General features: G+C 38.7%; 2 protein-coding genes across 3 annotated transcripts in view; one reads left to right on the top strand and one right to left on the bottom strand.

The window, feature by feature from the left end:
• The window catches only part of LOC137265162 (vacuolar protein sorting-associated protein 51 homolog), a 39905-nt gene extending 17785 nt beyond the window's left edge, over window positions 1–22120 (bottom strand). Inside the window, exons 1-12 of the mRNA XM_067800487.1 lie at window positions 22087–22120; window positions 11014–11309; window positions 10067–10222; window positions 9452–9525; window positions 9089–9221; window positions 8711–8799; window positions 8004–8124; window positions 7275–7378; window positions 5994–6093; window positions 5278–5378; window positions 4646–4725; window positions 4161–4303 (exon numbers count right to left, since the gene is read on the bottom strand). Of these exons, the coding sequence (XP_067656588.1) occupies window positions 4161–4303; window positions 4646–4725; window positions 5278–5378; window positions 5994–6093; window positions 7275–7378; window positions 8004–8124; window positions 8711–8799; window positions 9089–9221; window positions 9452–9525; window positions 10067–10222; window positions 11014–11309; window positions 22087–22102 (1413 nt within the window). The 5' untranslated portion in view covers window positions 22103–22120. The remainder of the gene's footprint in view (window positions 1–4160; window positions 4304–4645; window positions 4726–5277; window positions 5379–5993; window positions 6094–7274; window positions 7379–8003; window positions 8125–8710; window positions 8800–9088; window positions 9222–9451; window positions 9526–10066; window positions 10223–11013; window positions 11310–22086) is intronic.
• Window positions 22121–22250: 130 nt separating this feature from the next.
• Window positions 22251–22501, top strand: part of LOC137265161 (dynactin subunit 1-like) — a 37497-nt gene continuing 37246 nt past the window's right edge. The window contains exon 1 of one of the 2 annotated variants that reach the window (XM_067800486.1): window positions 22251–22360. The gene's annotated coding sequence lies outside the window, so the exon portion shown is untranslated. The remainder of the gene's footprint in view (window positions 22361–22501) is intronic. The other variant, XM_067800485.1, reaches the window with a different exon arrangement.

Raw genomic sequence — 22501 nt, 5'->3', positions numbered from 1 at the left:
AATAATGAAATCAAGACCAAACAATCCAGTGACAGAGAGCATAACCAACAAACAATGCTTATGCGTATATTGACACACAAGACACGGACCACCCAAGCAATAAAACCAGCCTAAACTGTAAGTTTACATGGTAAACTGACAACAAACATCAATATTCCTGATCGCTTACCACACATCCATATATGGAGGTTGGAAAGTACATGTAGCAGCCAAGGATCGTCATCCATGCATAAAGAAATATAATCTCTCCTTGCACTAATACTGTGACTTAATATCCTTCTATATGCACAGAACACATGGCACCAACAGATATTAACTGTTAGCCTATCAATATATCACAAGTATTGATACAATACGAAATTCAGAATTTTTGATACAATTCCAGGTAAGCATTGTGATATCCAGTGCCAAAGTAGACCCATTGTCGGTTTTGTTATGCAACATCTGTATCCATAATGCAGTAACTGATTATGAGAGATTTCATAATACAGTAAACTGTGTCTACAATGTAACTGACAAATATTACAAACTGTTGTATTTTATCTGGTCCACTTTCTTTGAATATCAATTTGGTGAAGCACATCAAAATGTTGGCAGTACACAACCCTATGTGTAATGACAATCACAACGATTGTACTTATACTGCTGTAGCCTGCAAAAATGTTTCTGGAACAATCTATTTTTTCAGCGTCCAATAATCCATTTATTAACTTAGCTACACAAAAAATCTCTTCCATTTAACTAAATCACATATTTTTTATCAATTTATTATTTTCATAAATTTTACAATTAATTCTTTTTACCCTCGTAACAAATTACTCATTTTGGACACATTTCTTAACAAATGATTCATTTAACAAAATCTTCCGTAACCCCCTGCCCCAAGAAATGAAATAAATGTTCCCTGAGACAAAGAACAGGCCTTTTCAACCAGCACATTTCTTCACAGATGTCCTGTGACCTCGACATAGATATGTGGGTACTAGAACCAGTCATTTCAGCAGGGTAGTAAAGGGCCCTCTATCAAAGCCAATGTTACCTACATAAGACTATAAGACACACATTTCTGCTAACAGTATCAGAATGGAAGGCATAAGTGGAACAATGTATACTGATCATCACTCAAATGGAACATGGACAGCTGTACTGCAGGTATCAGCAGTATTTGCATCACCATGACGATGTGACAGGTGTAACTGACAAACCAGTCAGGTGACAGTGATGAAGCATGTTGCAATAACTTGTTGATTAAACATAAACTCAACCGGGCATTTTCAATAATATGTTCTGACAGTATATGTTTGTCTGGTTATTAATTTAGAAATATTTACTTTTACTGCTGAAACTGGAGACTGATGATTGGAATGGCTACAATGTTATACACACATGTTGTCATCAGGTAACACACAGTTAATACAAACTGTCAATATTCTGGTCTTCAGCAACACATGCCCATAATGCAAAATTGTTTTAGCTATTGTGTGACTGGAATATCTAGGTCCTGATGGAATATATTGTTCACTGGAAAACAATTAAAAAGTCAATGAAATATTATTGAATTCTTAAAATGCAAAATTGACGTGAAAAGTCATTAGAAAACTGATGAGCATAAACAAAGATGTGATTCTAATTCGTAATTATGCTGACATGTGGTAAAAACTTTACTCCATCTTTCAGTCTTCAGTGAAAGCGTGAATTAAACAATGGAATGATAGAAGAACCAGCTGTTCCCGTTCTTCCCTGCAAACAAGACTGATGATTCACTCTCATAAAGATAGTTTCACATTTCAGATTCAGCATGACAGCTTGTCTGCTATTCATGGGATCCTCAACTGAGATGGCAAAATAATGACTACTGACATGAGGATGACTTCACTTTCTGAAGTTGTATTAAAGGCGAAACAAACATAATTCAAAAGTGGGTATCTTTTTTCTGAACAGTCTTTCAAAATACGAGAAAAGGGAGTGAGGTGAAATAGGGCTTAATGTCGTACTTGAGAATATTTTGCTCATATAAGGATGTGCATGTGTGTGTATGTGTGACTGCTTGTACTAGCCTCAATATAAACTTGTTTTATTGTGCTAGCTCACTGAGATACCATGCCACAGTTAAGCATGTATACCCCATTCAGACACAGTATACTGACTCTGAGCCAGCCAGTCCTTGTTGAACCAACTAACACAGTAGAGTGAGAGACAGAGTGGCAAAGGAAGAATAAAACCACAAGTGAGTGAAAGAGGTATTCATGAGAATTCATCAATCCACGAAAACAAAATTCATGTGTCGAGTGAAAACAAAATTCATGTGTCGAGTGAAAACAAAATTCATGTGTCGAGTGAAAACAAAATTCATGTGTCGAGTGAAAACAAAATTCATGTGTCGAGTGAAAACAAAATTCATGTGTCGAGTGAAAACAAAATTCATGTGTCGAGTGGAGTATTACACACAGCTACATATTAAATACTTGATAAATGTCAGCCATACCTACTACCATGTCACCTATATGCAGATCAGTCATATAACCTGTGAATCAGGGGCACATCCTATCATGGTCTTCTTTAAACAAGCAATCATTTTCTGATGGAGAGAAACCACACACCATCACCAATACTTCATTTCACAATAACTGTATGGTGTTCCAGATACAAGCAACTGTGGAAGTGTAATGTTTGAGGTGTTTATGACACTGGTATGGAAGTGTGACAAGAAAGAAACAAGCAAGGAAGATCTGGATTCAACGAACAATCATATTTTACTGTTATGTCTAACAGTCAGGCTCAACTCAACTGGTTCTTTCAAGGGGTTGATTTCAAATTTTCTTGTGATGGAACTTTGTTAGCACATTTAGGAAACACCTTATGCCTGTCATTTGGGTCACGTTGGAAGGATATGAATAATCACATATTTAAATATTCACATAACGCAAGTCAAGCATAAAGAATATATGTCTGTAAGTTTCAAAAATAAAAAGAAATAATACAAAAAATTACAAGAAATACAAATAGGGTCAGACAAAAAATTGAGTGAAAACATTTCACTGACTACCAAGACTGATCATAAAGGGGTTGACAACGACAGATTTCGCTTCTGTTGACAGGTAATGTGTCAATCTTGTTGAGGGGTGGTGACCCTAAAACGACTGCCCTGGGGAAGGTCACCTGTGGTCTGTATAGCGTTGTATCGATGCTGAAGATGGTATTTCATGGTTATGTTTACGTAGAAATGATGGGCAACATTTTGACAGAAACCCCAGCCCCCAATCCAAACATCCGATATAAGGCTATAAAAGACGACCCATGCTTGTTGTAAGAGGCAACTAATGGGATCGGGTGGTCAGACTTGCTGACTTGGTTGACATATGTCATCGATTGATGCTCATGCTATTGATCACTGGTTTGTTTGGTTCAGCCTTGATTATTTACAGACCGCTGCCATATGGAATATTGCTAACTGTGGCGTAAAACTCACTCACTCACTCTTCAAACCTCTGACAGTCTGTCAGGCAGTCCAAAGCATACACATAATGTCACAGCACTTATGATGACTGAGGTGGGTGTAACTACTTCAGGACATTGTGTGATGGAATACTGAAGTGATGCAACTCTTCCTTGAAAGAATCAGGTACTGACAAACTCAACATTTGGATGAACTGGAATTGGACTCCATCAGAATCTGCCTGGCCACTCTTTGTGCCTCAGATCAATCTCAGGTGGAAATATTTCAAATGGTTTTATTTCCTGCCATTCAGTTTCAGTCTGCATATATTTGTGGTTAATTGGCTGGTTAACGCCAGACACAGAAACATTAGAGTGATATTGCAGTTGTCTGTAAATAATCTATCACCAGACAATACTGTGATCAACAGCATGAGATATGCAGTCTGTGCAAAGTACCACTACCCCGTATCATATTAAGGTATTTGAAGTCAAGATTCTTGCTGATTAGGTAGATAAATTCATAAGGTAAGCCTACCCATCAGATTTCAAGATGCATTTGAAGCAAGGGGTGGGCATTTGGGCACATAAATTTTATGTCTCATATTAGTCCTAATATGTTTTGAGCAGGAACACCAAATCAAAAGCAACATCACTCTCTGAGTACAATGATCATACAGGTGTGCCTGGCTTAGTACATGTACAGCAAAAAGAAGCCGACCTACCTGTAGATTAGCTAGCACAGACTTCATTTGGTCAACGATTGATGACTGCATGTTTCCAAGCAACTCAGACAGGTTGGTGCTGCCATCTTGCTTCCCCACCAGACGGGGTGCTGCCAGACTCTGGCGAATGTCAGTCAGACAATCTGGAAGGAGACATCACAGGATGACAAGGTGCAACTCTCTACCACTCTGGATCAGGGAATTATTTCAGTTGAGTTGTAGTGTTCCAAAATAGGATATCAACACTAACTCCCTGCAGCCACCATCACTGGTATTCACAGTTTCCCTAATGGATGCTGTAGCCAAATTACTGGTATTCCCAGCTATGCCCTAACACTGGTATTCTTTTTTTCAACAATAGGACTACTATTCCCAAATCAACATTTGGACAGTTTGCCCCAGTTTTAATGATTATTGGTATTGATATTAATGGTGTACCAAACATTAACAATAAGACATTGTATTCCTATCATGAAGGTCTGTACCTGAGAAGTGTTGTTTGAGAGCTTGCAGATAGTGTGCGACCCTGTCCTTGGCAGCCCGAGACACAATCTCCGTCCCTGCCCTGGAGATGACAATACAGAACAGTCATATAACATCGTCCACAGAAGTAATACATCAGAATATATCACCCAGTAACCGTAACATGGGGTCTTGTTGGCTTCTTATCAAGTAGATTATTCACACCATACTGAATTGTCACAATAGGGAGGGATGAACCGACTGTTTTTCAGAAGGTGGGGCATTATGGTATAAGATCTTGTGTAATTTTCTCTGTAATTGTTCTCTGCAACATCAACAGGTGCTAGTTCATGATCTTAAAGGAATAAATAGAAAGGTATTCTTGGAACAGCTTAGTATAATTTGTAAGAAAAAGAAGGGGTGGGGTATATTTAGTCCTTGATGCAAGGCATGTATAACTGTTCTTCAGTAAGAAGGGCTTGATAAGTTTTGCAGATAAAATGCAATGGTCTTAAAGCTATTTATGGTATAAATTAATATACAAATATTGCAAGTGCCTATATTATCAGGAAACATGCATGAAGTCATTGGAAAATAATCTATTGACTATGCCAAGTAGCATCCAGGGACATGGACAAAGGGAGGTAACTCTCACCTTGAGAAGTCAGTGTCTGGCAAAAGCTTGTTCATGGCTTGAAGTCTGCGGTGAAATCGGTCAAGGGCTCGGACGAGGATGGTGTTGTCTCCAGTCTCTTTCTGTATTGATGAAATATGAACATCTGTATAACAGTACATGCACTGTCTCTTCTTGCAGTGTAACATGAACAAGAACAAATAAGCTCACAATGTAACAAGTGGGCTCCAAGTGCAACATCTATATATATGTAAAGTTTGTTACTTAAAGTCACACTGTACAATATTACAGTAATGTGATTGCAAATTATAGACCATATATACAAACCAATATTATGAGCCATAATTCATTGGTGTGATGACACACAATCTATTTAGAACCTTTACTAACTAGCCCACATAAAAGATTTGGTTTGGTTTGATATTTTACAAATCAATCAGCAATATTTCAGCTATATGGTAGCTGTCTGTAAACAATCAAGTCGGAACCAGACAATCCAGTGGTCAACAGCATTAGCATCAATCTATGCAAATGAGATACAATGACATGTCAATTAAGTTAGTGAGCCTGACCCTCCGATTTGGTTAGTTGCCTCTCAAGACTAGCATGGGTTATTGAAGAACCCGGATGTTTGACATAAAGGCATATGTCTCATATTTATTGGCTTAGGCAACATCTATGTAATTGTTACAAAATGCTTAACTTAACGATATCTGAACTAATCACTCAACACATACCTCAAGCTGCACTCTGTTCTGAACATATGCAAAATACTGTTCCATCAGCTCATTGACAAAGTTCACCAGCTTCTTTAGGGCAATTGTGTCGAAGTTCTCACTGTTGGTGACGAAATGTGAACGTTATTAATAACTTCACTGAAGAGTCAACATCATCTGCTAATATTTTACAAACATATTCTTTCATTCTTTCGTACCAAACAGGCATTACAGAGTTCATGTTAATAAATATTTGGCAACAATCTGCATGAGACTACAGGCAGTAAAGCCATGACCCAGGACACCAACAGTGGGTACAAGTATTGACCCCAGGGGACTACTGGTGGGGACAGGTCTTGACCCAAGGGCACTATTGCTCTTGACCCCAGGGACTATTGGCAGAGACAAGTCTTATCCGCCGGCGACCATTGGTAGGGACATGTCTTGACCATTGGGACTATAGGCAGAGACAAGACTTGTCTGCCAGGGACTATTGTTAGGGACATGTCTTGACCCCATGGGACTATAAGCAAATACGGGTCCTGACCCCAGGGCCTTATTGGTAGGGACAAGCCTTGACCACCAGGGACTATTGGTGGGTACAGGTCTTGACCCTAGGGGAATATTGGTAGAGACAGGTCTTGACCTCTGGGGACTATTAGCGGGGACAAGTCTTGACCCCTGGGACTATTATCAGGGACATGTCTTGACCCCCGGGACTACTGGTAGGGACAGGTCTTGACCCTAGGGGACTATTGGTGGGTACAGGTCTTGACCCCAGGTGACTACTGGTGGAGACAGTTCTTGACCCCATGGGACTATTGGTGGGGACAGGACACAATTGGTGGGTACAGGGCTTTACATCAAGGGACTACAGGTGGTTGCAGGTCTGGACCCCAGTATACTTTTGGTATGGACAGGTCTTCACCACAGGAGAGTGAGAGAGTTAGTTCAGTTTTCCACTGCCTTAACCAATATTCCAGCAATATTGCAGCAATAACACGGTGAGGGAAAGAAGACATGGCATTCACACATTGTATTCAAGTGGAGAATCAAACCATGGTCTTCAGGGTTTTGAGTGAATGCTGTAACCATTAGCCTAATATACTGGCCCAGACCACAGTAGACTATAAAAAGGGACAGGTCTTGACTCCAATGCAATACTGGAAGCTAGCAATATAGGGCTTCACCCTTAAAGCATAGGTCTCAAAGGTCAGTCAAACTTAAAGACAACCTATTTCAACAAATGATCGTGTCTTAGTCTCTATAAAAACTTATCATCAACACTGTGCAGCTACCTACTTTTCACCCTGTCTGTTGAGGAACATATCATTGTAGGAAGCTATAACCAGACACATGTTGCTGAGGAAGCCGTTACAGCCTGAGTCCACGAACTCCAGAACATCCTGAATGAACATCAAAGAAAAACACAGTAAATATCACAGGAATCACAGTAAACATCACAGAAAAACAGTGAAGTTCTCAGTCATCCTGTGTTATGAATAACATGAAAACATTCCATCAGATGGGAAGGTAATCTGAACTACAACACATTAAAGCCTCAGTTTAACTTGCAAAGTTACAGCAGACTCTACACCTATGTTGCACAGAAGAGGAAGCGGATCAAGATGAAATGAGACACATTTGTATTCATGAAGCAAACCATTTCATAATATTTTCTAAAATGTCTTTAATCTCTTCCTAATTTTGTGTTAGTACACATTGGTGGATTCTTTTTGGCAATAAGCTAATAATTCAACTAATATCAAAGCTTATTTAAAATGTGATGGGGACATATAAGTTGGTAAGGAACCTGTGTGAACATTAACTGTTCATGTAAGTTATCCAAGTGAAGCATGAACACTCTGCAGGACTATGTAGATGTCACAATCTTTCAGTGAACAAAGGGCACACACAACAATTGTTCTCCAACTGTACCATTTTGAAATTATGAGAGTCTTTGGAAATAACCTTATTATACTTATTGATGACAGTGATGACAATGAACAAAAGCAATGAGACAGAACTAACCATGGGAGTGTTGAGATAAGCCTGGGCTGGTCGCTGATCATCGCTTGGAGTTGTCTCCCCTGCCTGAAGCTTGATTTGGCGATTCAGTTCATTCAAATCTTCATCTATTTTCTGCCTTGCGCTGGAAATTTGGTTACACAGAAACATAAAATGAATACCCTCTGAAATGCAACAAGTTCCATTTCTATACACACAGCTCAAAACTAAAGATAAGTCAGTTTGTAAATGAACTATGGTAAGTCTGTAGTCGGTACAAAACCTATTTTAATCTCTTATCAAATGTCTGGATCAAAAAGTACATGATGATGACATTATGTTGTGTACCAAAACTCTATATAGTCTTCAGGAGAACTTGATTCAGTATCAACAGTTTGGTTTGACTTCTTTTGCCCTTAGACCAAGATTAAAAGTGAGTAAGTTTAGTTTCACATCACAAAAATATTCCAGTTATATGGTGGTGGTCTGAAAACAATAGAGTTTGAACCAGACAATCCGATCAACAGCATGAGCAACAATCAATGACATGTGTCAACCAAGTCAGCGAATCTGACCACTTGATCCTGTCAGTTGCTCCTTATGACAAGCATAGTTGCCTTTAGTGGCAAGCATGGGTTACTGAAGACCTACTCTACCCTGGATCTTCACAGGTCCATGATTAATAGACTTAGCTTTGGGGAGGGTTGGTGACAGCTAAACAGTAGACTCACTGAGACAAGAACTCCTCACACAGCTGTTCAGCTGGCTCCTCCAGCTGCAACAAGAGGTCCACACACTCTGCAAGCTGCTTTGGCGTGGACTGCAACAGCGACAACAACCATGAGGATATACAGCTGTTGTTCAAGGTGAAACAAATATCAACTTGTCTGCCCTACAGGTGTTCAAGTCAACATAGACAAACAACGCTCAAGGTAATATGTTCTGAAAAGGAAACTCCAGCACCTGCTTCAAAGTATCAGCAGGGTCAAATGCAACAACCTTTTCAGTCTCATATCAAAAGAATGTGGTTGTAAATTTAAGCATTTTCAAGCTACTTATACAGATTAAAAACTTGTAAAAAATCAGTATTTCTCTACTTCAGCACTTACATCTTTGTCTTTAAACTGCTCGCGAAGCTTATTGCTGAGCTCCTCGATGATGGCGTTGCAGTCCCTGTTGATGCCCTGGAAGCTGGGCATGTGCTGGTATTGATGCAGCACACGCTTGGCCTTTGTGTAGTACCTGCAACATGGGGATGCCAGCCACTACTCAACTGGGCCTGTCTGTCTCTACTAAGCTAAAAATAAGGGGCATAAGCACTCTCTACCCGCTCCTGTCAGGTGCACAACTGTACTCAACAGGTGATGTCAAGTGCACACCTGTACTCAAAAGGTGATGTCAGGTGCATGCCTGTACTCCACAGGGGAAACGTCAAACTGTGCTCTCTTTTTAACACGGATTGCAATTCTTACCTAACAGCCTGACTGTATGCCTTGAGCTCAATGCACTTCTTCAGACGTGCTGGCAGTTCAAACAGGAACTGAAGCTGAAACCATAAGGACAATTGGAGGCACAAGAATGTATAACATAGTATGTTGTTATCCACGCCAGTCCTCAATCATCAAGTGGGAACTATTTCATATTCACACAAAGTCTTTGTAAATTATGCATGAAAGTCAAACGGTTCCTCAAGGATTTGATGTAAAATGCTATGATAATGACATGCGTATCAGATACACAATATCCTCTCTGTCTGCAATGTGCAAACATGACACTGCTATATAAAGGCAGTCTGTAAATAATCTTGTCCAGACCATATAATGTCATTATTGACAGTAAGAGCATTGATCTACACTGATGGGGAATGATGGCAGTGAGTGTCCATCTTATTAGATGATTTTTTTGACGAGCATGGGTTGCTTAAGACGGGTTTGAACCCAGATCTTCGCATAGCACTTTTGAGTAGGAAACATTACAACTGTACTCAGCTGATGGCACAGCCATCTTAATTACTAAATGGTATTGAAAGAAATGGAAAAGATTCCAAATCATATGCTATAAACTTACCAAGCAGTACAACAACTTACCTTCTTGAGCAGAGAGTGAACTCCTGCCAGTTTGGTGATCTGTTGGCGCCGGTCTTGGAGAGTGTTGCTGATGTTGGCACTGAACTCTGTGATAGCAGACATGTTGGTTGCTAGGTGATCCATCTCATCCTCCATCTTCTTGAAGTCATTTTTCATCTAGAACACCACAATTCACATGAAGCACGGAGTTGAACACACTTAATGTGCTTCTAAAAACACAGTAAGTGGTGTTAACAATGCTAATAACTTCTCTACTACATATATGTTCAGTTTTACTCAGAGAGATTCCACACTCAGAGAGATTCCAGTTATATGGCAGGGGTCTGTAAATAACTGACTCTGGACCAGACAATCCAGTGATCAACAGCATGAGCACTGATTTACGCAATCTGGATATGATGATGTATGTCAACTAAGTCAGCGAGCATGGGTTACTGAAAATCAGTCCTTCTTCTCGGGTTCCAGCAAGAGTCAAGAAATGCAGCACAGAAATGACATATAAACAGCAACATATAAAAGGGTTCTTTACCTATAGTCAGAAAAACAAAATGAATACTTAACTTTAGGCCTTGTATCACCTTGTACCATGTAACTTAGGTCTTTAGGCTACTCCCCAGTTGATTTGATCTACCTGTTCCATGACTGGATGAAACCCTATCCCTTAGATATTTCCAGATTGCAGATCAAAATGCATCTGGGAGATGAAACAGCTGAAGTATCAGCAAAGGCACATTTATGGTATTTCAGTTTTGCAAATGAAATCAATCCATTTTCCCTGATCAAAACCAAAGAACTACATGTATATTCATCTCTAGTTAACTACACTCAGTTAATTGTATCATCTTTCACTGCTGATGATTATGATACACCTTTTCCTATACTGTGCTGGGGAATTCAACTCCTCTTTCACATGCTTCAGATCATCACAACATTAGGTCACTTCTTACTTTGCGAATGGTGTCTGTAGCACTGATGAACTTGTTGTAGTTCTCATACACCAAAGTCTGCATGTCGCTGTCCAGAGCACGGATCTGACGCACCATTTCATTCTCCCTGTCCATCAACTCTGTTAGAGAGCTCTTCTTGATCAGCGTTGACAAGTATATATCAGGCTTGAAGTGGGCTCCATCGATGTCACATGGATCCACAGTTGTTGTTCCTGGCTTCTCCTCATCAATCCCATAATACATTTTAAGTACTCCATGTCTCCGTCGCTTGCTATCAGCCATTTCACCTTCATCATCTGGAAAACAACCACCACTTATCTAGTAATGACTTGTAAGAGATTGTGATATGGGGCAATAGGGTAGCTAATGGTTTAACTTAAAGCTTCTCTTGTGATGCCAAAGACACAGGTTCAATTCCCAACATGGGTACAATGTGTGAAACCTCATCGCTGGTGTCCCCCTGCCATGCTACTGCTGGAAATGAGTGAAATATTGCTAAAAGTGGGGTTAAACCTGTCACTCATTCACTCATCAAACGGTAAAATATTATTAACATCAACTTCTTTGTTATATGCACGACAAAGGTTCAAGGAAAAGCCCTTGAAGAAACATTGTGCATACAACAAAGAAGTTGACATCAATGATATTGTTCTATATTCATCCCAAGAATGTAGTAATGACTCCTTCTCATCACTCAAGCTTTTATCCTCTCAAAAACTTCAGGTGCTTACCTGCACATATCTCTCAGTGGCTTAAACAACATGACACATGCTTGGACATGTATTGTTGTGTTATGATGTGCTTGGACATGTATTGTTGTGTAATGATGTGCTTGGACATGTATTGTTGTGTTATGATGTGCTTGGACATGTATTGTTGTGTTATGATGTGCTTGGACATGTATTGTTGTGTTATGATGTGCTTGGACATGTATTGTTGTGTAATGATGTGCTTGGATATGTATTGTTGTGTTATGATGTGCTTGGACATGTATTGTTGTGTAATGATGTGCTTGGACATGTATTGTTGTGTAATGACGTGCTTGGACATGTATTGTTGTGTTATGATGTGCTTGGACATGTATTGTTGTGATATGATGTGCTTGGACATGTATTGTTGTGTTATGATGTGCTTGGACATGTATTGTTGTGTAATGATGTGCTTGGATATGTATAGTTGTTTTATGATGTGCTTGGACATGTATTGTTGTGTTATGATGTGCTTGGACATGTATTGTTGTTTTATGATGTGTTTGGACATGTATTGTTGTGTAATGATGTGCTTGGATATGTATAGTTGTGTTCTGATGTGCTTGGACTTGTACAGTTGTGGTATGATGTGTTTGGACATGTATGGTTGTGTTATGATGTATTGTACTGTATCGTTTTTCAAACCATTTTCTTACTCTTATTCCAACTGGATGCAAATGTAGCTTGCAGCATTGTATAGGTGTAAGTAATTCATAATGATTGCGCTTTACTCAACCATAATGTGGATGTTCAATAGGTACGAGTTCCTCCTGTTCCCCATCCCAAATATTTTAATATTTAACAAAACTTAACACAACACTTACTAGAAGACTCACAAAAACAACTAAAAGCCCAAAAGTTAAGTACAATAAGCGTTGAACCACTTAATGTTAGCTCTGTTATTCTATGGAAGAAAGAATAAGGAGGAACAGAAGGAACTCTTTCCATTCAATATGTGACATGTTTTTACAAACAAAAACGTCTACTTCTTTCGAGGTCAGACGAAAATATCAGTGAAGCATATGGTGAGGAAGGATGGCAACCCGACCACAGGGGGCAAAGCATGAACATACCTCGACCGCCCAAACTAGTTGATTGTACTGAATGGAAACAAGCATTGTCAGTAAAGTGACATAATCCCCCCATATTATCAAATCCAACATAAAAAGAAATAAAAGTGAAGGTCATACTTTAAGATGAAGTAAAATGTCAACAAAAACAATTACTCTCAAACTCTCTTGATATTTTGCACTTCAGTTGTTCTAACACAAAAATATTTTGAAGAGTCATTTACACCTTGACCAGTGTATGAAACTCCTAAAAAACAGAGTTCCCATGACCTTGAAAATTAATTGAAGGTCACCAAAATCAACTGGGCCGTGCACCTTCCCTAGATAAACTTGGTGTTGAATATGATGAAAATCCAGTGAACGGTTCTTGAGATATAAGGTAAAATGCTAAATATGAAAAGAATCTAGTCAATGGTTCTTAACAAAAGCATATTCCAGTCTGTACGTACAGATGTACGTTTGGACGGATGGACGGAGCCTAATACTATATCAACTGCTTCGTGCTAAATGTGCGGTGAGGGACAAAAATATGTTTAATGATAAGTGTGATGTGTGAAGTTCCACCCTAGGGTAAGATGTCGATGACTGATGATAACACCAGTGACACTTAAACTGTATTAAAAAATGTTCATAGACTACTTGATACAGTTGCCAGAATGTGGTGGCGAGTGGTGCTCAGGTCACAAATTCGTTGAAGTTTAGCACCGTTGAGCTTAGATGGGTGGCCATGTGTTTGGTAGTTTGACTCCTGAGAGTTTCCAGGATATCAGTCCTGCCCCACAACAAAGCACATGTGGTCTCACCCACAAAGTGAGTTTGTCAAAAAAATTGCCTCTGTTCACCCAGCAGAAAAAGGGTACCTGGTGAGATACAGTCATTTGACTATAACCTTCTAGCGCAGCTTGGTTATCTGGGGTAATAATGAAGATCAGTGTGTTAGCACTTTGAGCATGCTTTGTTGCATGGAGATTAGCGCATTATAAGACTTCACATTATTATTAATGTTATTCACTTGGGTGGACGTAATGAGGTATTTGTTTCCAAAATGAAAACGATGAAAACATTGGCCACGACTCTTGCTTAGCAGCCATCTTGTATACAATTATGTCATCTACACTAAACACAAATGTCATAAAAGCGCATTTGCAAAATTTTCTAAAATTTGCAATAAATACGGATTGCATTGGCTTGTATTTACTCCAACACATGTCTTAGTTAGTTGCAAATATGAGTTTAAATGAGTCTTGTTTTATAGATGCACTATGGTGCAGTGACGTCAGAGTAACTTCTGGTTGACAAAGATCAGGCCCGTCTAAGTAATGGTAGGAATTATGGCAAATTTGAAGGAATTGCATCTCAAATGTAAACAAACGCAGTCCACTCGCAAAACAATTGCAGCAATATTGATAGTTTAGCTGTAACAACATAAACACAACACCCCTATTGGAAACAATCGGTAATACATGAAACACACTCGTCCATCGTTGGAGATTTCTCGGCTCCTTTCTGTGATTTGTCAGTCGTGTCCTGAAACTCAAACATCAAAATATGGCATCACTGGAAAGTGCACCCGTCTCAGTGAGTTTTGTTTTTTAGTTTTATAATTATCCATCTTTGACCACCCGTGTTGCATGTGTTTAGGTATGAGGTGTTGTCGGAGCTATAGAATATTTTTTAAGGAATTGATCGTCACTACAAAAGAGTGTCATAAGTCATGTCCCTGGAGGTTGTTTATGTCTGAAGATCGGAAGCATCCGGGGGCATGACTTATGACGCTCTTTTGCAGTGATATCTTTTCCTAAAAAAAAAATAATCTGCGTACTGCTGTTTGCGAACATTAGAAAGTCATAAATGGGTTGAATAACTTTTGACAATCATTTAACATGCTTACATTTAGTGTATTGATAATCAATAACAAAAATACCATTGATGTTTTGGATGAGTTGAATTTCATTAGATTTATTTTCTGGGCCAAAATGCAGTTTACCGAGCACAGCACCCCTTACTGTTACGATTGGCTACAATGAATGATTCCATGTATCCCAGTATTCTTTCAGAACTTTGTGATGGCGGCTGGCACGAATAAACATGGATCTCCCATGCTTTTCTTTCTGTGAAGATGTCTCCACGTTTCTGACAGGAAACGTTACAGAACATGGTGTCAGAAGTGCCTAACTAGTCTTTAAGGTGGAATGACAGATTTTGTCAGAAATCATAATGCCAGAGGCACAAGATGAAAATATCGCTGAAGAATATGGTGAGGAAGGACGGCAACAGGACCGCTGGGGGTGACGCATGAATGTACCTCCACCACCCAAAGTAGAATTAGAACGTAACTTGGCAGCTAACTGGAGAAAATTTCAATGCACGTGGGATGATTATGAAATTGTCACTCAGTTGAAGGAGGAAGATGGCCTGTTTAGAACTGCTACACTCTTGAATTGCACAGGCCCCAATGCACTTGATCTCTACGATGGCTTGCTATTTGAGAATGCAGGAGACGAAACAGATATTGATATAGTGCTACAGAAATTCTCTGAATGAATGAAATTCTCTGAGTGAATGAAACGTATGAATCTTATGTGTTTCATAAACAGGGAAAGGCACCAAATGAGAGTATCGACATTTGCATATCTAACCTAAGAAAGCTGATTAAGACATGCAATTTTTTGTCAGATGGAGGAAGGGTTATTAAAGGATTAGATAATGGTGGGTGTGAAATATTAAAAATTAAGGACAAAATTGTTGGGAGCTAGAGAACTGACACTTAAAATGTGTGTGGATATATGTCGCGCATATGAAGCCAGTCAGTATCAGACTAAGGCAATGCACACTACACAACCTGGAGACATCTCAGGCAACTCAGGGAGTTGATGAGATGTGTGAGTTGATAGAATTAATCCAGTAGGGATGATGGCCAGATGGTCAGACAGCACTGCAACTGAACTTGAAAGTATATCAGACTTTCCGTGAGGAACTGTCTCTTCAGAATGGGCTGATTTACAAGACAGAACAGTTGGTAGTACCTGCCTCAGTCAGACATACGGTCCTTGAGACTGAGAGGCTACACACAGGCCACCCAGGAATACAAGGATGCTTAACCCCCTGGATGCCACAGGGACATATATGTCCTTCCTCTACATACCTCACTTGGAAGTCCAATAAAATTCTAAATATACCACGCATATATAAATACTACACAGTTTTGAATTCTGCGGAAAATTCCCAGTTTATTGATACCATCCACTATCATCTCAGACCAAGCTAAAGTGCTGAAAATCGCCTTTCAAAATAGGCTTCATCGTAAATGTCGCCATTTTTCAAACTGTACAAAATCGAGATTCACAGCGTTATTTTCAATATGTTTTGAAATGTGAAAATCGGATAATTACTGGGAGTAATGAATTTCAAAAATAGCATATTAATGATCACTGATATCAAGTTTTCATGTAACCAGGAATGATAATTCTGAAACGTCACCGATGTACCCAGAATCGGTTGGGATGTTTTCGAAAATACACTTACACGAACGCCGAAGTGCGCTTTCCGCCATATTGGATAGTGTTTACAAAATCACGTTTCGAGAAGGCCGGTATTGAGAAGCCCATTACATCATGTATACTTCATAGTTAGCTGCTACAAATGCATCATTGAATTCCCCATATATCTTAGAATCAAATTACAAATGGTCTTTGTCACCAATACCAACTGTCTAGACAAAACGAAACGAAATATATTTAGCATGAAAACGAACGCTGTGCTCGAAAGACAGCGCTTGACTGAAACGTAAACAAAGAAAAATTCCAATTTTACACTGCGTAGCATTTTCGGAAATTTCCCAACATCCAGCCCTCTAATCATTGCTTACAATGGCTCAATACGCTTAGTATATTCAGGGGAAGAGTATCGTGGCAAAAAATAGCAAATTGAAAATAGATACAATGAAATAATTTGGTAATTCATAAGAAACTGTCAAACTTTCAGTGCAGCGTGACGCCATGACTGACGCAAAATCACGCAGAACGACAACGGTACTTATCGGCATTTCTGGCTTGTTCCGTCATTTACAATGTAAACGATAAGAACATATCACAATACACAAATAGTCAGAATAATTCTGATTACTTACATCTCACATTTATATACAAAAGATCCCTGAATCAAGCAAAAAGTCGTCGCAAAATCCCGTGTACCCTTCTCAGCGAAGCCGCCATTTTGAGAGAAATCGGTCATCGGTAGTGATGTCATACGTCAACATTGTTGCACATATTAGGCAATTTCTTTGAGGTGAAGGTCGGTTGAACAAGAGTAAACACAATGCCCATACCATTCCGATTGCACTTATAGTATTGTGATGTATATTTTGCGCATCGTTCAGATATTTTTTAATGAAACTGATTTCAGTATCTACATATATCCATGTTCAACACCATATCATGTGTGGATATAAGGTATCCGTTTTTATTCTTTGAAAGCTTTTGATTGTTTGAATAATATCTACATGGGAAATTGACTCAGTAAGTGTACTATACCACATTTTAAGCCCCTACACAAGTGTTGGAAGATCACACGTAGCCATTACTGCAACATGTGCTTTAGTTCACGTGATGTGCAATATTCAATACGTTGGGACAAATATTGCAGTTACATATGAACAGGTTAATAAACAGCGATTTAATTCCAACTTAGAAGTAAAACGGATAATATTAATGAAAATGATTTGTACATTTTATCAAATGTAGGGGCACACATACTACTGTTTAAAGGAATTGTCTTGTTCATTGTATTGGTTTGTGTCGTTTTTATAGACAAAACTATTATGAATATTAATTGACCAGGTGCGACTTTGTCAAAACGTTTCATGATTCATTATCATTGTTTTTCGATAATAAAGTCAATTCAAATGCGATTAAAATATATCTGATGGCAGAATGTCTAACTCAAACAATATTTATACGGAAATTGTTAAAAATATATACATCAGGTCAAGTCTTAATTTCGACAAGCATTACGTCCATTTTCTAATACTTCTTTACTGAAAAAGCGATCTCTTTGTACCTTTCATTGCATACTTATGAAGGGAATTGATTTCATAATCATGAGAAGAAAAGTCTTTTTCCTAAATGAATACTCAATGAATATTCAGGTGTTGTGAAATTTTCATTTAAGCTAAATTGATGCTAGGCAGGTGCGCGTGTTGCTCACAATAAGATATGTAGTAAAACCGTGTAATTGTTGATATATTCAGGACACTATTTCAGTGATAAAACCATTCATTTTATATTTTGGCTAAAAAGTGTTGAATTCTGACACAGAAGCCGATATCTTTTACACATTGAATGGAAATTAGGTTAGATATATACTAATCAGCAACCAGAGTAGTCTTTTTCCGACGTCACAAAATGCACAAAACATGCTGTGACGTCAACTAAAATGTCGCATTATTTTCAGTTATTTCATTACGTTTGAAAATGTGGCTGTTACTCTGTTAATAATGATGGAAAATTAATAAAAATACATATACACAAACAGGAGAATATGGGAATCTAAGAACTAAAATATGTATCGGATAGGGACATCCAAATCGCTATTGCCTGATTTTTGATGTAGTACACTTGCATCTTTTCTTACAAATTGTGAAACTACCAAAAGGTATCCTCTCACATTGGGGAAATTTGTATTGGAATAGTTTGGTTCACTGTGAACAAAACATCACGAAAATATACTGTCCATATCCACAGCAAATTCTCTCCATGTGATCGGAGTTACATTGACCTAATGTAAACCATAACTGAGTTATGCCCCCTTATCTTTATACGTGCATGACCTCTCTGTCGACGTTTGACGTCATAGTAGAAAATCGATTTTTGACATTTATTGCAGGTCATTTTTGATTTTGTGAGTATGACGTTATGCATTAACACATACATCCATTTCATATACACTCATGTCGTTCAGATATCAAGCTGTATTTTCTTCGCTCACACTTTCCGTAAAGATGCCAAATTAAAAAAATCGTAGCAGAGTGCTTTTATTGGTGCACGATAAATTTACTGTTTTTGAACACACACAAAAGTTTTGAACAACTTTTAGCAGTGTCTATTTCTCAAACCCCTGAGGTAGCCGCAATTATATTTATACCAACGGATAGGAAATCAAATATTCTACATGTCTGTGCAATTTCATAGCCGTACGCAGAACCTGGGCCACGCGATCGCAAATCTCGCACAACGTTCACTTTTCAAACTTTATGAAAATGTGCGCCTGAAAAAAAACTCGGCATCCAGGGGGTTAAGAAGAGCACATGAAACAGTCTACAATCCAAACATGCATGAAGACATTCAGTCTTACATAGCCAAGTGTGGTGTGTGTAATACTTTCCAAAGAAACCATCCCAAAGAACATATGATCAGTCACGAGCTGCTACGGTTGTCATGGCAGATTATTACATGCAACAAAATGGTCTACCTTATTACAGTAGACTTCTATTCTGACTTTTTTGAGGTGGACAGACTTGAAAACAAGACACTGATGGAAGTAATAAAAAAGATCAAAGCTCACTGTGCAAGGTACGGACTGCCAGGGAAAATCAACGCAGACAGTGGTCCACCATTTAACTCATAAAACTTTAACGACTTCACAGAGGGCTATGGAATGGAACATGTACCAAGTTCCCCAAGATATGCTCAGTCTAAGGGCAAAAGCAGAGAGTGCTGTGAAAATAGCAAAAACTTTGCTCCTGAAGTCGAAGGAAGCCAATGGGAACCCGTATTTAGCTCTGGAATTGAGAAAGATTCTATCTGAAGACATGAATCCTCACCTGTCCAGAGACTCTTTTGGGTCAGAGCAAGGACCTAGATTCCAGTATCAAGAAAACTTCTGAAGCCTGAAATCATACCAGATTCGTACAGAAGATGGATGACAATTTCGACGTAATTGTAGACACTTGCGAGCATGCCCAAGACAATTTGACGCCTCTAACACCATGAGATGTCCCTAACCCTGGTACACACTAAGACAACATCATGCTGATAAGTCGTCGACACATCCACAAATGAAAGAGATCAGTCCAGGGAAACTACACATCAATGACAGAGCACCTCCTGAAACACCTAACTGAGTGAGTGACTTTAGTTTTACGCCGCACTCAGCAATATTCCAGCTATATGATGGCGGTTTGTAAATAATCGAGTCTGGACCAGACAATCCAGTGATTGACAACATGAACATCGGTCTGCACAATTGGGAATCGATGACATGTGTCAACCAAGTCAGTGAGCCTCACCACCCGATCCCGTTAGTCGTCTCTTACGACAAGCATAGTCACCTTTCATGGCAAGCCTGTGTTGCTGAAGGCCTATTCTACCCCAGGACCTTCACGGGTCTGAAACATCTACGAAAACACGGGTAACTGTTCCAGTGTTAGGCAAGTCTCCTGGACCTTAGTTAGTGGCTAATGCCACTCCCGAAAGGGACAATAACAAAGTGCAACCAATTGCAGAGATGCCTGAAAGGCAGACCTCAAGAAGGCGATTGGTGTAGAGACCAAATTATCTGAAAGACTTTGTTCCGTGACTACTCTGAATTACATTCTGAGCAGAGGAACTGCTAAGGTTACTAGCTACAGCTATAGCAGTTATGTCTTTTCTCAAGAAAAGAGGATTTCAGAATTATTCTATTCTATTAAGAACAGAACTAAGATAGTGTTTGGTTACATGACTTGTTCACAAATTTCCATTCGGTAAACAAAGGCAGATTTTACAATTGGCTACAGTAAATGATCCCATGTATCCTAGCATGCTTTGGGGACCTTGTGATGGTGGCTTGCACGAATGCACATTGACCTCCTAAGCTTGTCTTTTTGTGAAGAAGTCACCATGTTTCTGACAGGAAACATTATGAAACAATACCCTTCCCCTTAGGCAATATGTCTTCCTTCCACACTTGGTCTGGGGATGATGCAGCTAGATGAAATACTCAAGTATAAGTCCAGTATGGTGTTCAAGTCCATTTAATTTACAATAATAATTTTTCACACACAAAGGCCCTCAGGTATTGCCTAGTTTTCCTGGTCTACACACAACATTAGTTCACAATTTCCTGGAAGAACTTGTTGGTTTCTTGTACAACTTCACCTAATTGTGGTCAACTGATAATTATGTAGAATCACATCAAACATGACAATTTTCGGAAACTGTTATTCCCCAAGGGAAATGAATCAATTTCTTGGTCATTGCACTGTCTAAATACTTTGACCCTTCCCAATTTGGCTTAAAGTTTTTTAAACAATTGTCAAATGTACTTTAAGGATTTCAGTGTCTATAGTCATTTTAAGGACATCATGGGAGACCAGAAAAAAGTTCGAGCATAGCTTGCTGTCAAAGGTTTCTCTTCTACCTAGTATATTTTCTCTTGTTACAGTTAAGATCACGCCAAATGCCACTCAGATTAAAGTGATCATTTTTTGTGTGTAAAATTACATTTCTAGCATCTGTATTATTAATATGTTTATAATTTTCAAGATCTATACTTGGGGCAAGTATCACATTTTAATCACCATAGAGCACAATATAGATTCATTGTCAAAAGCATCAGTTTGGTCAAGTAACTCTCTGTAAAAGTTGGTTCATATTAATTTGGACCATAAAGATTAGTGGTTAGGATTAGTCTTACTCATTACAATGATAAAATTACCAATCTCATCTTCCTTACATTTATGAACATCAGTCTGCCTGTCATTGTTAAACAATACTGCAACACCTCTAGAGTTTGACCTAAATAGTGCTATGATACATTTTAACGATTTAAACAACATGACATATGAGTTTGGACATGTATCTGTGTATTGTTGTGTTGTGGTGTATTTCTTATTCCACAATTTGCTGTAAATATAGCTGCAGTGCAAAGCTGTACGTTATCACACATTCATATTGGATCGAACACTATTCAACAATGGCGTAAATGTTTCGTGTGTGACATGTATTTACAAACAAACATGTATTCTATTTTCTAGATTTCTGTAATCTAGTTGACTGTACTGAATGGAAAAAAATAATTGTAGGTGTGATGAGTGAAGTTACACCCTACGATGTTTATGACTGACGATAACAACAGAGACACTTAAATTGTACTAAAGAACTGTTGAGAGATTATTTGGCTTAACTGCCAGAATGCTATTCACTAGGATGGACGTAACGAGGCATTTGTTTCCAAAACGAAAACAACAAAAGCAGACGAAAATATTGGCCACGAACCTTGCTGAGCAGCCATCTTGGTTATAATTATGTCACCTACACCAAATTCAAATGTCAGAAAACGTACATTGGCAAGTTTTTCTAATGTTTGAAATGAATAAGGGACATTAGATTGGATATTGTTCAACATATGTCATAGTTAGTTGCAAATATGAGTTTTAATTAGTCCTGTTTTATACATGCACTATGGGGCAATGATGTCAGTGTAACTTCCGGTTGATGAATTCTGCATGAAAATGCAGAGAGAGGATTAGATGAACAAGTTTGTCTTGAGGTACATCATATCGTGTTACATATTGTCTGTACACAGCGACTGTATAACTAAGTGTTCATATATAATTCACAGTCTGTGCTTCTTGAGTTGTTTTGTTGCCAGATCTGTCCTTAGAGTTCTGACAGTGACACTTGCAGACGT

The sequence above is a fragment of the Haliotis asinina genome, chromosome 15 (genome assembly GCF_037392515.1).
Source record: "Haliotis asinina isolate JCU_RB_2024 chromosome 15, JCU_Hal_asi_v2, whole genome shotgun sequence".
Classification (NCBI taxonomy): Eukaryota; Metazoa; Mollusca; class Gastropoda; order Lepetellida; family Haliotidae; genus Haliotis; species Haliotis asinina.
This window is presented reverse-complemented; position numbering and strand designations above follow the sequence as displayed.